Here is a 15,298-nt window from a genome sequence, read left to right as displayed (position 1 = left end):
TGTCCATATGTACATGTATCTTGATTCATTAATAAACATACGCACTCTAAAATTCACAAAAGGAAAAATCCGAGTAAGGGTGGGATATACACTATAGGCTTCAGGGGCCATTTGCATCAATAGTCTCAGAGTAGGAGTGGTGATCTAGGATCAGGTCCCGCTCTGTCCATGTCATCTTATTCACTGTGGTATAAAAGGCAAAACTGATCATAAATCAGCACTGCCACTGAGACGATTTGTGAATTCTGGCCCAGAACTAAGTAGCTAGTCTCAAGGCCGGACTACCTTGAGGCCCTGGGGCAATATATTGTATATATATATATATATATATTTTTAATGAAATCAGCTAACTTACTGCAGGTGCAGAGAGACAAATGTGCAGTTTTATAATGCTATTCTACACATTTTGTCTAAGAAAAACTGTTGCCGTTATAAAGCAAATTTCCAGCAATTACTCTTTGCCATGAGGTAGATATTTGTTGTTGTTTCTGTTTAATAGTTCAAATATAGCTTTAAAGGGGCCCCGAAGGATGTGCCCTGCATGCCCGTTCGGTAATCTGGTCCTGGCTAGTCTCTTGTACCTTGAAGATGTGTGCTTTAAGGATATGGTGGCCCAGCTCCATGGTCTGCTGCCGGTTCAGTTTCCCCTCTTGTCGCGACAGCATGAAGGCCATGAGTGCGTGTCCACTCCTGTAGAGGAAACACCAAGACATTTCCCATCAACAACTAAAAGTGTGCAAAGTGTTCGAAAAACAATGTCTAGGGCTTACAGGTGCCGTAGTTATGCCATGGTAGGATGTTCTTACAATGTATCGATGTGAGTGACACATTGTTCATCATCCACTTTCATACTTGGCTGATTGGGGAGTGACGGCTGCTGTTTTTTCATTCCAACTAAAGCTAGTTTAATTTTCCCAGGCAGTCAGAGACAGAATTGAGATTTGTAATTTTCTTATCTTGAGAGATTGGAGAGTGTGTTGTAATCATGGTGCATTATTCTATCCATTACTTCACGTCAGCCTCTCTGTTGGCCGGTCTAATTAAACACTGTTAAACGCTAGTGTCTAGACCCTGTCTATGCCATGCCTGGCATGGCCTGGCCCGCGAGGAGAGGAGGACAAGCGGTGTAGACTAGAGAATGCAGCCCTTGTGTTAAATGTAACCACCTTCCTCTTCTCACTGAAGCTCTGCTCTCTGGTGTTAATTACCAGAGAACTTCATTAAAAGACCATGCATGACTGACGTTTCAGTTTGAACTTTTTCCGTTAAGGTGTGCTTTCTCTTTTGAATGGGGAAATAACAAGCATTTCTTCTAGCTCTGTGTGTCAGTCATCATGCCAGGTCTTCACTTGCTTTTGTTTTGACAGATTGTGTTGGAGGGGTCTGAGAGGGGGTGTATAGAGGTCAGTGACTGCAGCTTGGAAGAGGTATGCAGAGGTGAGTCAGAACAGAGAGAAAGTAAGGGCAATCATTTGCGTCCCAAATGGCACCTTATTCCCTATACAGTGCACTACTTTTGACCCCTATATAGGGAATAGGGTGCCATTTGGGACTTGTCCCTAGTATGATTAGTGTGCACTATGGTACTCACTAATGAGGGTATGAAGAATCCGAGTCTAATCACAGTCTAAAAAAATCACAGTCTAAAGACACATTAGCCCATTCCACAGGGCAGCAAAACCGCAGGAAACAATGACTTTTTTTGCAGATTGAGATTCCTTGCCAAAATTAATCTAAGATTAAGTGGAACACACAGTAAATTCCTTGATAATATTTAAGATGGGATGCATACACAATATGCAGTAACCACACAAGTTTGTACTTGTCTCCCTCCTGATTGGCATTAGCCCATGTCTTCGATCACCAATCTTTGCTACCAAATCATGTGTTTGTTTTCAAAGATTTATCTTTAAATCTACAATAACACTTCATACTGTGTTGATGCTTTAGGGACCACATAAGTTCTTGTTAGTGATGCACCGATATGACATTTTTGCACGCTACCAATATCCAATATTTTATAAACTATATAGCTAGGTGTCATCATCTAAAATAACCGTCATTTATAAGGCAGTTCTATTTGGTGAATTGTGAAGCTAGCCACAATAAGGATTAGGCACAATAGTGGACTTCCAAATAAAAGTATGTCATTGACAGTGACGCAAATGAATAAAATAGTAGAATTATGCCATAATTGAATAAATCATACTAAACGAGGTTGGAATGTTATAAAATAAAGAAAATACATTAATTTGTTATTTTGACAAAGATTTGTTGAAATAACACTTTAGAATTGCATTGGGGGCATTCTTATTTCAATAGGTAAACAACAAGTGGCTACCTAGCTAATACTTACTCACAAGGATTCCTAAATCATTGCTAAGAAAAGTGAAAATGACTGCAGTTTCATCAGACTTGAGCTAAATCAATTTCCCTACACGCAGAGCACTGAAGGAGCCCTACATTTCATCAGTCGACCCCATGTAAGATAATGTGTCAGGGACGAGACCCAGGATGTATGCTGCCAAACAACATCAGCAGTGTCCCAAATGGCACCCTATTCCCTATTTAGTCCACCATTTTTGACAAGGGCCCATAGGGCTCTGGTCGAAAGTAGTGCACTATATAGGGAATAGAGTGCCATTTGGGATGCAGACATCCACTACGCTACTTCTCCTGGCTGCCCATCCATCCCCTCACACAGCAAAGCACATCTTAGCAGCAATAGGAAGAAATATGACTTGTCAGCTTCTGTTTCAGAGTTGAGCTATAAATTCCATAATTTGTTCGCAGCGAAGCACCGTCTTCTCCCTCCTCGCATATTACATAAGTATCCTGCCCCATGTGTATCGATCAATGGCGGTATACAAACTAGGGAGCAATAACATGTCTGTGATTGAGTGAAAAGGAGTGGATTGATATAACTTAAAAGGGAACGCGGCGACGCTGTCTTGAATGTTCGATTTCCTCTTCAAGTGAAGAAACAGACATCAGAGGTCTCCCAGGCAGAGATGAATCACGCACAACTTCTTATTGATGGTAATTTACCCCCTCTTTACTGCACAAACAACCATTCAATACTGTCTTGTGCTTGTTTGCTCCTTAAACAAAATGGTCTCCCTTGGTGTTTACATTTTTAAAAGCGTCTGAAGATCAGAATATGCAGCTCTAAACAAGGCATTGTAATTATTTCTCCTCCTTCTGAGTGCTAGAAGAAATGCCAAAGTTAGCCATCTCTCCTAGGCAACCACACATTTCACTCATGGTAGAGAGGCTCATGCAGCGCGACACATCTCCTACGCATCAAGTTGATCAGGCTGATGATTGTGGCCTTAGGAATGTTGTCCCAGTCCTCTTCAATGGCTGTGCAAAGTTTCTGGATATTGGCAGGAACTGGAACATGCTGTCGCACATGTCGATCCAGAGCATCCCAAACATGCTCAATGGGTGACATTTCTGGTGAGTATGCAGGCCATGGAAGAACTGTGACATTTTCAGCTTCCAGGAATTATGTACAGATCCCTTGCGACATGGGGTCATGCATTATCATGCTGAATCATGAGACGATGGCGCGCATGAATGGCAACGGAATTTAAATTGCCATTGATAAAAATGCAATTGTGTTTGCTGTCCATAGCTTATGCCTGTCCATACCATAACCCCACTGCCAGTATGGGGCACTCTGTTCACAACTTTGACATCAGCAAACCGCTCGCCCACATAACACTTCTCCAATGTGCCAGTGGTCATCACAAAGTTGAGCATTTACCCACTGAAGTCGGTTACGACGCCAAACTGCAGTCAGGTCAATGCCCTGGTGAGGACGACGAGCACGCAGATGAGCTTCCCTGAGACAGTTTCTGACAGTTTGTGCAGAAATTCTTCAGTTGTGCAAACCCAGTTTCATCAGCTGTCCGGGTGGCTGGTCTCAGACAATCCCGCAGGTGAAGAAGCCGGATGTGGAGGTCCTGGGCTGGCGTGGTTACACGTTGTCTGCGGTTGTGAAACCGGTTGGACATACTGCCAAATTCTCTGAAACGACGTTGGAGGCAGCTTAGGGTAGAGAAATTAACATTATCTGGCAACAGCTCTGGTGGACATTCCTGTAGTCAGCATGACAATTGTACGCTCCCACAAAACTCGAGACAACTGTGGCATTATGTTGTGTGACAAAACTGCACATTTTAGAATGGCTTTTTATTGTCCCCAGCACAAGGTACACCTGTGTAATAATCAGCTTCTTGATATGCCACACCTGTCAAGTCGATGGATTATCTTGGCAAAGGAGAAATGTGTGCATTTGAGAGAAATACGCTTTTTGTGCCTATGGAAATGTCATGGGATCTTTTATTTCAGCTCATAAAACATGGGACCAACACTTTACATGTTGCGTTTCAAATAAACTTCAATGGAGACTTCCTTGCAGAGATCAGGAGAAAGCTGGTGTGCTGCACTCTGCTTGTTTCAGCAGAATGTGGGGGAGGGGCGTGAGAGGTGCAGGGAACAGTGTGTGTGGCAGGAGGGAGAGAAAGTAGGCAAACCAACTTGCGCTATTAGACAAACGTGTTGCTGCCATAGGTTATCTATCAAAACATGGTAGTGCCTATCTTGACTGCATCAAATCTTTGCAAAGAAGCTAGCTAGCGACAGTAGCGAGCAAAGTTAGCCAGCTAGCTACGGTAGTAAGGCTAATTGAGGCTATTTTGCAGTGCTCCCTAACTCACTGATTGGGCTTGAGTTCGTCTAACTCTCTAATTGGGCTTAAGTTCACCTAACTAACCAGGGTAGATTTGAGTTAGCCTAGCTCACCTGGGGTCACAGAGGAAGTTGGTGCTCTCTCCGTCTGCCCTCCACACCAACCACTCTCTGAAGGATGGGTGGCAGAACATGCGCGTCTTGTCCCGCCGCTTGATGAGGAAACAGGACAACGTCTCCATGTGCTGCTTGAAGTCGTCCCAGGGCAGCTCGCTGCGCACGGTACCCGCGTTGATGGCCTGGAACAGCTGCTCGTCCATCATCGGGTGGAGAGACGCCAGCGCTACATTCAGGATGGGCAGCGAGCGCTCGAACGCCGACTGAGTCATGAACTTCATGTTGCACTGCAGCAGGTAGAGCTCGGCCAGCGACACGGGCACTACCTTGTAACTAGCGCTCTTGATCACCAGGTGGCCCCTCTCGAACAGGTCCAGGGTCAGTTTGAGGTACAGATAGGAGCCCTGGCTGCGGGCGATCAGGTGGCTGCTCACCTTGCCCACAATGATGGGGTCGGCCTTGCCATTGAGGGAGATGTTGTTCATGATGTCTTTGCTGCCGTTGATGCGGTACTGGATGTAGGCATTGAGGTCCGTGTTGATTTCCTTGTTCTCTGGGAAATTGTCCAGGGAGATCTTGGAGAAGGGGAGGAGGCTGGTGACTTCCTATGGAAGACACAAGGATATTGTCATTCGATTTGCTACCGCACTTTAATATTATATTGTTACATTATATCGTTATTATATTATAAATATATGTTCTCCAGTACCATCACCCACACAAAAAAGATGTCTATGTAAATGAGAGTGGGTAAAACAATAAATCAACTATATAACTTACAATTAAGTGTATGCCCAGAATTCCAAATTCCTATTCCAAAACGGTTTCCACACCACAGAAACCACCGCAAAATGAAGAGCTTAATGGACAATCTTCCACTCTCCATGAAGGCTATATCATGTGTGGTTCCTCCAGCTTTTCTTATCAGCCCAAGGTCAGTAAGCACAGGGGGCTAGCTGGAACTGACACTGAGCACTAAGCTATCGGCCTGCCGCAGTCACTCGCCGATGTGTTTGCAAACAAAGGCTTTGGGAGCTGGGAGGTGATAGAGCTGGAAAGAGCAGGAGATGGGGCCATTGGGGAGACTTTTAGTTGGCACGCTGTGGACACAACCCACACTTCAATCTCACTCCTCAGGGTGGGAGAAATCAATCCACCTTAATCCTGCTGCAATCCCCCTGCCTTTCTGGAGAGGATAGAGAAGTAATGCAGCCCAGAGATAACACCTTCTTCTCAGAAAGAGAGTGAGAGGGGGAGAAGAGATAGAGGGAGAGGCAGACACAGCGAAAGTGAGCAAGAGAGCGAGAGAAAAGAGAAAAAAACATACAGAATAATACACAGACTGGCCATGGTTTCTGCGCAACACCTCACCTAAGAACATCTCACACTTATTAGTCTGTAGTGTTAGCCATTGTGAGCGACCTTGCCCCGAGATCTTGTTTACACTTTGGATGTGTGAGCATGAGGTAACACACACATTCATCTGGCTCTAGTCTCCACTTATCCTACCTACTTCATGAGAAAACTTATCAAAGGGCCTCCCTAGGTTAGCAAAATTTCAGTAACTTCCCAGGTTTTTAAAAAAATATACAGGTTTCTTTTTTGGAATGATGGATCAACATATTTTGACATGACATGTAGCCTAATCCCAACCCAACCCAGAAAGATCCATGAACATGAACATGAGAAATCCTCTCTCTGGTCCAGAGATCCTAACACTCAATTTAGAACATACTTGATACCACGTCAAAATAAATAGAATTAGTATGATTTCCCCCAGTTGTTTTTTGTCTTCAGATTTTCGCTCTAGAAATGCTTAAACCACATCAGGGGACCCTTGTTGAGGTCTGAGAAAAAATAGAGAAATGTAGTTTTTTTTGTGTACACCAGCCAGACAGTTGTGTTTGGCTAGAGGTGCTCTTGTAGTGCACTTGTGATGAAGTTTTCAAAACAAATGGCCACTGGATTGATGCAAATAATCATGATTCTGCCAGGTAGGCATAGGCTACTTTGTAGTTAGCTTCAAATGCCTTTCCATCTACCCGAAAACGTTTAGGCTATCATTAGCATCGCTACCGGCTACACAAAGTGGTAGACATATTGGTACTACGTGCACCGCACACAGCATGGCTTGACAATCAGGTAGACTTGCCAGCAAATGAAAGCTACTGGCCCGGATGAAAAAAATACGTTCCCAGGTCAAGATCTGCCAGGAAAGTGAATGATGCGTGCATCATTTCAATAGCAGGGGATTTTATCTTTCATTTGCAGTTTGAGCAAGAAGCCTATACAGGGTTCATATAGACATTGGCAAGTTAAATTCAATTACTTTTCAAGCACTTAATTGTAATTTTAAAGGACCTACATTTTATACGTAATTGTTGTAACACCCTATAGAAAAAAACTCCCCCCAAAATGTATGCAAAAAGGATGCATTACCACTTTAAAAATGCATTTTAGGCCTACCCAATGGCATTTGCATTGACCTTTACATTTTTTTGACATTCTAAAATATGTCAGAAAAATGTGGGCATTGCCTGACTAAATAGACAGCATGCTCCCGACACAAACACACTAATGAAGTCTGTCCACATGGTAGCTCGTCAGTCTCGCCTTTTGAGTTTTTATATGTTTTAAAACGAGAAAGCAACCTAAATCCGGGTTCCCTTTGTAATGGAAAACCAAGTTGAAGAAAACAATCGATGTTGTCTTGCTCATAATGACTACACATTGTTTTACTGCAATGAGCGCAACAGACTACTAGCACAACACCCTTCCATTGAAAGGGCGGGAAACAAACAAAAGCAGCTACCATAATTACAGAATAATTATATTGGAGCAGTAGAACGTCTAAATCGGCAAACCATAACTTTAAGGACTTTTCAAGGAACAAATAGCCTAAGGAAATGTCTGATTGTCACGATCGTCGTAAGCATACTCGGACCAAAGCGCAGTGCGATATGGGTTCCACATGTTTATTCAATGAAATGCACAAAAACAATAAAGAACAACCGAAACTTGACGTTCTGGAGTGCTCACAGGCAATAACACAAAAACTAGATCCCACAAAAACACAGTGGGGAAATGGCTGCCTAAATATGATCCCCAATCAGAGACAACGATAAACAGCTGCCTCTGATTGGGAAACATACCAGGCCAACATAGAAACAAAACAACCTAGATAGGAACACCCACCCCTAGTCACACCCCGACCTAACCAAAATAGAGAATAAAAAAGCTCTCTATGGTCCGGGCGTGACACTGATGTTCAAGGTAGGCATTTCGATGATGACTGAATTGCGCATTGCAAATATTCAACCAAAAAGTTTTTTAGTTTTTGAATAACTGATTTGCATACCCATTCTTGCCTTAGCATTTACTGGTAGATATCATGACTTGGAGCATCTTTCCTACTGCTTTCCCTACCCCTACTACTGCTGTTGGTCTTCGGTGAGTTGCTCTATGCAACAACTAGCTGTTTGAGACCTGCTTGCTCTCTCTGCTCGACAGGGTATCTATAGGCTATATGTTTGCAGTGCGCATGTGATAAATAATCAACATATCAAAATTATATAGCCTAGATTAAAAATAGCGCCGACAGAGATGGTCGCCTTGCTTCAGGTCCTTAGGAAACTACGCAGTTATTTTTTATTTTTTTGTATTATTTCTTATATTGTTAGCCCAGAAAATCTCAAGTGTTATTACATACAGCCGGGAATAACTATTGGATATAAAAGCGATGTCAACTTACAACATTACGACCAGGAATACGTCTTTCCTGAGGCGGATCCTTTGTTCGGAACTCCACCCTGGGCATGGGATCTTATCCCAGAGGCCGACCCAAAACAACGCGGTCACCGCAGGAGAGGCAGACGGAGCGGCCTACTGGTCAGACTCAGAAGGCGAGCACACCATCTATCGCTCCCGAGCATATAACTCGCCAATGTCCAATCTCTAGATAACAAGGTGGACGAAATTAGGGCACAAGTTGCCTTCCAAAGAGACATCAGAGATTGTAACATTCTCTGTTTCATGGAAACATGGCTCTGTTGTCAGAGTCGGTACAGCCACCCGGTTTCTTCAAGCATCGCACCGACAGCAACAAACCTAACTCTGGTAAGAAGGGCGGGGGTGTATGCATTATGATTAACGACTCATGGTGTAATAACAACAACATACAGAAACTCAAGTGCTTTTGTTTACCTGACCTAGAATTCCTTACAATAAAATGCCGACCGCATTATCTTCCAAGAGAATTCTCTTTGATTATAGTCACAGTCATGTATATCCACCCCTCCCCCCAAGCAGATACCTCGTCGGCTCTGAAAGAACTTCACTGGACTCTATGTAAACTGGAAACCATACACCCTGAGGCTGCATTAATTGTAGCTTAGGGATTTTAACAAAGCTAACCTGAGAACAAGACTTCCTAAATTCTATCAGCATATTGAATTCGCGACACGGGCTGGTAGCTTTCTGGATCATTGCTACTCTAACTTCCGTGATGCATACAAAGCCCTCCTCCGCCCTGCCTTCTGGCAATTCTGACCATGACTCCATTTGGTTGCTCCGAGCCGATAGACAGAAAATAAAACAGGAAAAGCCTGTGCTCAGGTCTGTCCAATGCTGGTCTAACCAATCAGATTCCACGCTTCAAGATTGTTTTGATCACGTGGACTGGGATATGTTCCGGATAGCCTCAGACAACAACATTGATGTACAGTGCCTTGCGAAAGTATTTGGCCCCCTTGAACTTTGCGACCTTTTGCCACATTTCAGGCTTCAAACATAAAGATATAAAACTGTATTTTTTTGTGAAGAATCAACAACAAGTGGGACACAATCATGAAGTGGAATGACATTTATTGGATATTTCAAACTTTTTTAACAAATCAAAAACTGAAAAATTGGGCGTGCAAAATTATTCAGCCCCTTTACTTTCAGTGCAGCAAACTCTCTCCAGAAGTTCAGTGAGGATCTCTGAATGATCCAATGTTGACCTAAATGACTAATGATGATAAATACAATCCACCTGTGTGTAATCAAGTCTCCGTATAAATGCACCTGCACTGTGATAGTCTCAGAGGTCCGTTAAAAGCGCAGAGAGCATCATGAAGAACAAGGAACACATTGGCAGGTCCGAGATACTGTTGTGAAGAAGTTTAAAGCCGGATTTGGATACAAAAAGATTTCCCAAGCTTTAAACATCCCAAGGAGCACTGTGCAAGCGATAATATTGAAATGGAAGGAGTATCAGACCACTGCAAATCTACCAAGACCTGGCCGTCCCTCTAAACTTTCAGCTCATACAAGGAGAAGACTGATCAGAGATGCAGCCAAGAGGCCCATGATCACTCTGGATGAACTGCAGAGATCTACAGCTGAGGTGGGAGACTCTGTCCATAGGACAACAATCAGTCGTATATTGCACAAATCTGGCCTTTATGGAAGAGTGGCAAGAAGAAAGCCATTTCTTAAAGATATCCATAAAAAGTGTCGTTTAAAGTTTGCCACAAGCCACCTGGGAGACACACCAAACATGTGGAAGAAGGTGCTCTGGTCAGATGAAACCAAAATTGAACTTTTTGGCAACAATGCAAAACGTTATGTTTGGCGTAAAAGCAACACAGCTGAACACACCATCCCCACTGTCAAACATGGTGGTGGCAGCATCATGGTTTGGGCCTGCTTTTCTTCAGCAGGGACAGGGAAGATGGTTAAAATTGATGGGAAGATGGATGGAGCCAAATACAGGACCATTCTGGAAGAAAACCTGATGGAGTCTGCAAAAGACCTGAGACTGGGACGGAGATTTGTCTTCCAACAAGACAATGATCCAAAACATAAAGCAAAATCTACAATGGAATGGTTCAAAAATAAACATATCCAGGTGTTAGAATGGCCAAGTCAAAGTCCAGACCTGAATCCAATCGAGAATCTGTGGAAAGAACTGAAAACTGCTGTTCACAAATGCTCTCCATCCAAGCTCACTGAGCTCGAGCTGTTTTGCAAGGAGGAATGGGAAAAAAATTCAGTCTCTCGATGTGCAAAACTGATAGAGACATACCCCAAGCGACTTACAGCTATAATCGCAGCAAAAGGTGGCGCTACAAAGTATTAACTTAAGGGGGCTGAATAATTTTGCACGCCCAATTTTTCAGTTTTTGATTTGTTAAAAAAGTTTGAAATATCCAATAAATGTCGTTCCACTTCATGATTGTGTCCCACTTGTTGTTGATTCTTCACAAATAAAAACATTTTTATATCTTTATGTTTGAAGGTTGAAATGTGGCAAAAGGTCGCAAAGTTCAAGGGGGCCGAATACTTTCGCAAGGCACTGTATACGCTGACTCGGTGAGCGAGTTTATTAGCAAGTGCATCGGAGATGTCGTACCCACCGTGACTATTAAAACCTTTCCTAACCCCAGAAACCGTAGATTGATGGCAGCATTCGCACAAAACTAAAAGCGCGAACCACCGCTTTAAATCATGAAAGGCAACCGGAAACATGACCGAATACAAACAGTGCAGCTATTTCCTCCGTAAGGCAATCAGACAAGCAAAGCGTCAGTATAGAGACAAAGTAGAGTCACAATGCAATGGTTCAAACACGAGACGTATGTGGCAGGGTCTACAGTCAATCGTGGATTACAAAAAGAAAACCAACCCCGTCGGGGACATCGACTTCTTGCTCCCAGACAAATTAAACAACTTCTTTGCTTGCTTTGAGAACAATACAGTGCCACTGACTAGGCCCGCTACCAAAGCCTGTGGGCTCTCCTTCTCCGTGGCCAACGTGAGTGAAACATTTAAATGTGTTAACCCTCGCAAGGCTGCCGGCACCGGGCATCCCTAGCCGCGTCCTCAGGGCATGCGCAGACCAGCTGGCAGGTGTGTTTATGGACATATTCAATCAATCCATATCCCAGTCTGTTGTCCCCACATGCTTCAAGATGGCCACCATTGTTCCTGTTCCCAAGAAAGCAAAGGTAACTGAACTAAATGACTATTGCCCCGTTGTGCTTTGAGAGACTAGTCAAGGATCATATCACCTCCACCCTACTTGATACCCTAGATCCACTCCAATTTGCTTACCTCTCCAATAGGTCCACTGACGGCACAATCGCCATCACACTGCCCTATCCCATCTGGACATGAGGAATACCTATGTATGAATGTTGTTCATTGACTACAGCTCAGCATTTAACACCATAGGACCCTGCAAACTCGTCATTAAGCTTGAGATTCTGTGTCTCGACCCCGCCCTGTGCAACTGGGTCCTGGACTTTCTGATGGGACGTCCCCAGGTGGTGAAGGTAGGAAACAACATCTCCATCCCGCTGATCCTCAACACTGTGGTCCCACAAGGGTGTGTTCTCAGCCCTCTCCTGTACTCCCTGTTCACCCATGACTGCGTGGCCATGCATGCTTCCAACTCAATCATCAAGTTTGCAGACGACATTACAGTGGTAGGCTTGATTAACAACAACGATGAGACGGCCTACAGGGAGGTGAGGGCCCTCAGAATCTGGAGTCAGGAAAACAACCTCTCACTCAATGTAAACAAAACAAAGGAGATGATCGTGGAATTCAGGAAACAGCAGAGGGAGCACCCCCCCCTCCCAACCACATCGATGGGACATAAGTGGAGAAGGTGGAAAGTTTTAAGTTCCTCGGCGTACACATCACGGACAAACTGAAATGGTCCACCCACACAGACAGTGGTGTGAAGAATGCGCAGCAGCGCCTCTTCAACCTCAGGAAGCTGAAGAAATTTGTCTTGTCACCAAAAACACAAACTTTTACAGATGCACAATCGAGAGCATCCTGTTGGGCTGTATCACCGCCTGGTACGGCAACTGCACAGCCCTCAACCGCAAGGCTTTCCAGACAGTAGTGCGGTCTGCACAACGCATCACCGGGGGAAAACTACCTGCCCTCCAGAACACCTACAGCACCCGATGTCACAGGAAGGCCAAAAAGATCATCAAGGACAACAACCACCTGAGCCACTGCCTGTTCCCCCCGCTATCATCCGGAAGGCGAGGTCAGTACAGGTGCATCAAAGCTGGGACCGAGAGACTGAAAAACAGCTTCTATCTCAAACCCATCAGACCGTTAAACAGCCATCACTAACATAGAGAGGCTGCTGCCAAAATACAGACTCAAATCTCTGGCCACTTTAATAAATGGTCTTAATAAAGGTATCACTAATCACTTTAAATAACGCCACTTTAATAATGTTTACATATCCTACATTACTCATCTCATATGTATATACTGCTCTATACCATCTACTGCATCTTGCCTATGCCGTTCGGCCATCGCACATCCATATATTTATATGTACATAATCTTATTCACCCTTTACATTTGTGTGTATAAGGTAGTTGTTGTGAATTTGTTACGATTACTTGTTAGATATTACTGCACTTTCGGAACTAGAAGCACAAGCATTTAGCTACACTCACATTAACATTTGCATGTGACCAATACAATTTGATTTGATATTCCAGTGCCATTGTTGCCTCTTCCGAAAGTTTGTTTATTTGTGGTCAACTGCACATTACTCTTTGAATAAATACTGAAGAAAAAGCAAAAACACATTGTGATCCAAAAACTAACGTGACCAGGTACACTTTTTTCACTGGCACCCTTGCAACCGATTAAAAATGTGTTGCACTGCCAAGTCAAACGGTTGCAAATGCGACTGTTTTGATCGCAGTATCGAACCCTGCACATCACAGAATCACCCACACCATGCAACGATTAACCAAAACGGAGGAGGAAATAAAAAAATAACAGAATACAAAATCAGGATAATCCCCATTTCCCCTTCAATTCTCCAGTGGCAAGAAAAACAAAACAGAGAAGCATAGATCTAACAAATGAGTGTAGCCTCTGCATACTGATGGATGGTTGTGCCCGTGGCCAGAGTGGCTGAGAGAGCAATAATGACTAGAGCTGGTACAGATATGGTTGTCAGTCAGCTGCCACATTATCCCAAGGCCCAGGATTAATCTCAATTGCACTCCTTGCATCCTCTCCCCTCTCCTCCTTCTGCAAACCTATTGGAGGGAAAGCCAGAGGTCCCTCCTATCTGACCTTCTCCTCCAATAGGTTTTGAGAAGGAGGCGAGGAGAGGACGCGAGGAGTATAAAATTGAGATTCTCTGACAGTCTACAGGCTACAGCCTAGCTCTGTCCATTAGACATCAGACTCTGCAAAGAAGTGACACCAGGATCTGCATCTCAAATGGCGCCCTAGTCCCTATGTAGTCAGAGGTCTGGTCAAAAGTAGTGCACTACATAGGGAACAGGGAATTTGGAACACCCGAGCTCAGCTCATCTCCTCCATTGGTAGACTCAGTGTCAATTTCAGTCAGTGGCTGTCTGCATGTTCCATTGTCATGCTGTCTTGTTTAACGGGTAACTGTTATTTATCTCACTCTCTCCACTACTGTTCTCGATGCTCTCTACAGAAATGACACTTTGTAGAGGATAGTGTATGACAACAAGAAACGCTTCGTAAAGCAGTTAATCTTTTACACTTGTCAGGATCTGCCGGTGCTTGTGTCATTCAGTGAGAGAGGTATCAAATACTGATACCCAGACTTACCCATGGAGGTTGTAAAAGTATCTTAAATCCTCTTGAAGCTAGGGGGCACTATTGTTATGTTTGGAAAAATAACTTTCCCAAAGTAAACGGCCTATTTCTCAGGACCAGATGCTAGAATATGCATATAATTGACAGATTAGGATAGAAAACACTCCAGTTTCCAAAACTGTCAAAAGATTGTCTGTGAGTATAACAGAACTGATTTTGCAGGCGAAACCCCGAAAAAAATCAAACCAGGAAGTGGCTTCTATTTTGAAAACTCCATGTTCCATAGACTCCCTTTGATCCATTTAAAGGGATATCAACCAGATTCATTTTCCTATCGCTTCCTCAAGGTGTCAACAGTCTTCAGACATAGTTTCAGGCTTTTATTTTGAGCCAGAAAGATAATATCGCGTCAGGTGGTCACATGAGTTTTGCTCGTGCAACAGAGTTTGGACAGCTATTGTTTTCCCCTCTCCTACTGATAAAGACATTTGCGGTTGATATATTATCAATTATATATTTTTAAAACAACCTGAGGATTGATTATAAAAAACGTTTGACATGTTTCTGTGGACATTACGGATATTATTTGGAATTTTCGTCTGTGTTGTCGTGACTACTCTTTCCTGTGGATTTCTGAACATAGCGCTCCAAACAAACAGAGGTATTTTGGATATAAAAATAATCTTTACAAAACAAAAGGAACATTGTTGTGTAACTGGGAGTCTCGTGAGTGAAAACATCCGAAGATCAAAGGTAAACTATTCATTTGATTGCTTTTCTGATTTTCGTGACCAAGCTACCTGATGCTAAGTGTACTTAATGTTTTGTCATGCGACCGATAAACTTACACAAACGCTTGGATTGCTTTCGCTGTAAAGCA

At 43.5% G+C, this 15,298-nt stretch overlaps 1 protein-coding gene across 2 annotated transcripts in view; it reads right to left on the bottom strand.

Annotated features, from left to right (window-relative positions):
- The window catches only part of LOC139397351 (protein TANC1-like), a 224,846-nt gene that overhangs the window by 46,829 nt on the left and 162,719 nt on the right, over positions 1-15,298 (bottom strand). For both annotated transcript variants that reach the window (XM_071144111.1, XM_071144118.1), the window contains exons 12-13: positions 4,810-5,417; positions 582-690 (exon numbers count right to left, since the gene is read on the bottom strand). In XM_071144111.1, the coding sequence (XP_071000212.1) occupies positions 582-690; positions 4,810-5,417 (717 nt within the window). The remainder of the gene's footprint in view (positions 1-581; positions 691-4,809; positions 5,418-15,298) is intronic.

The sequence above is a fragment of the Oncorhynchus clarkii genome, chromosome 3, assembly GCF_045791955.1.
Source record: "Oncorhynchus clarkii lewisi isolate Uvic-CL-2024 chromosome 3, UVic_Ocla_1.0, whole genome shotgun sequence".
NCBI lineage: Eukaryota > Metazoa > Chordata > Actinopteri > Salmoniformes > Salmonidae > Oncorhynchus > Oncorhynchus clarkii.
The sequence above is the reverse complement of the archived record's forward strand: the minus strand, read 5'-3'. Positions and strand labels throughout refer to the sequence as shown.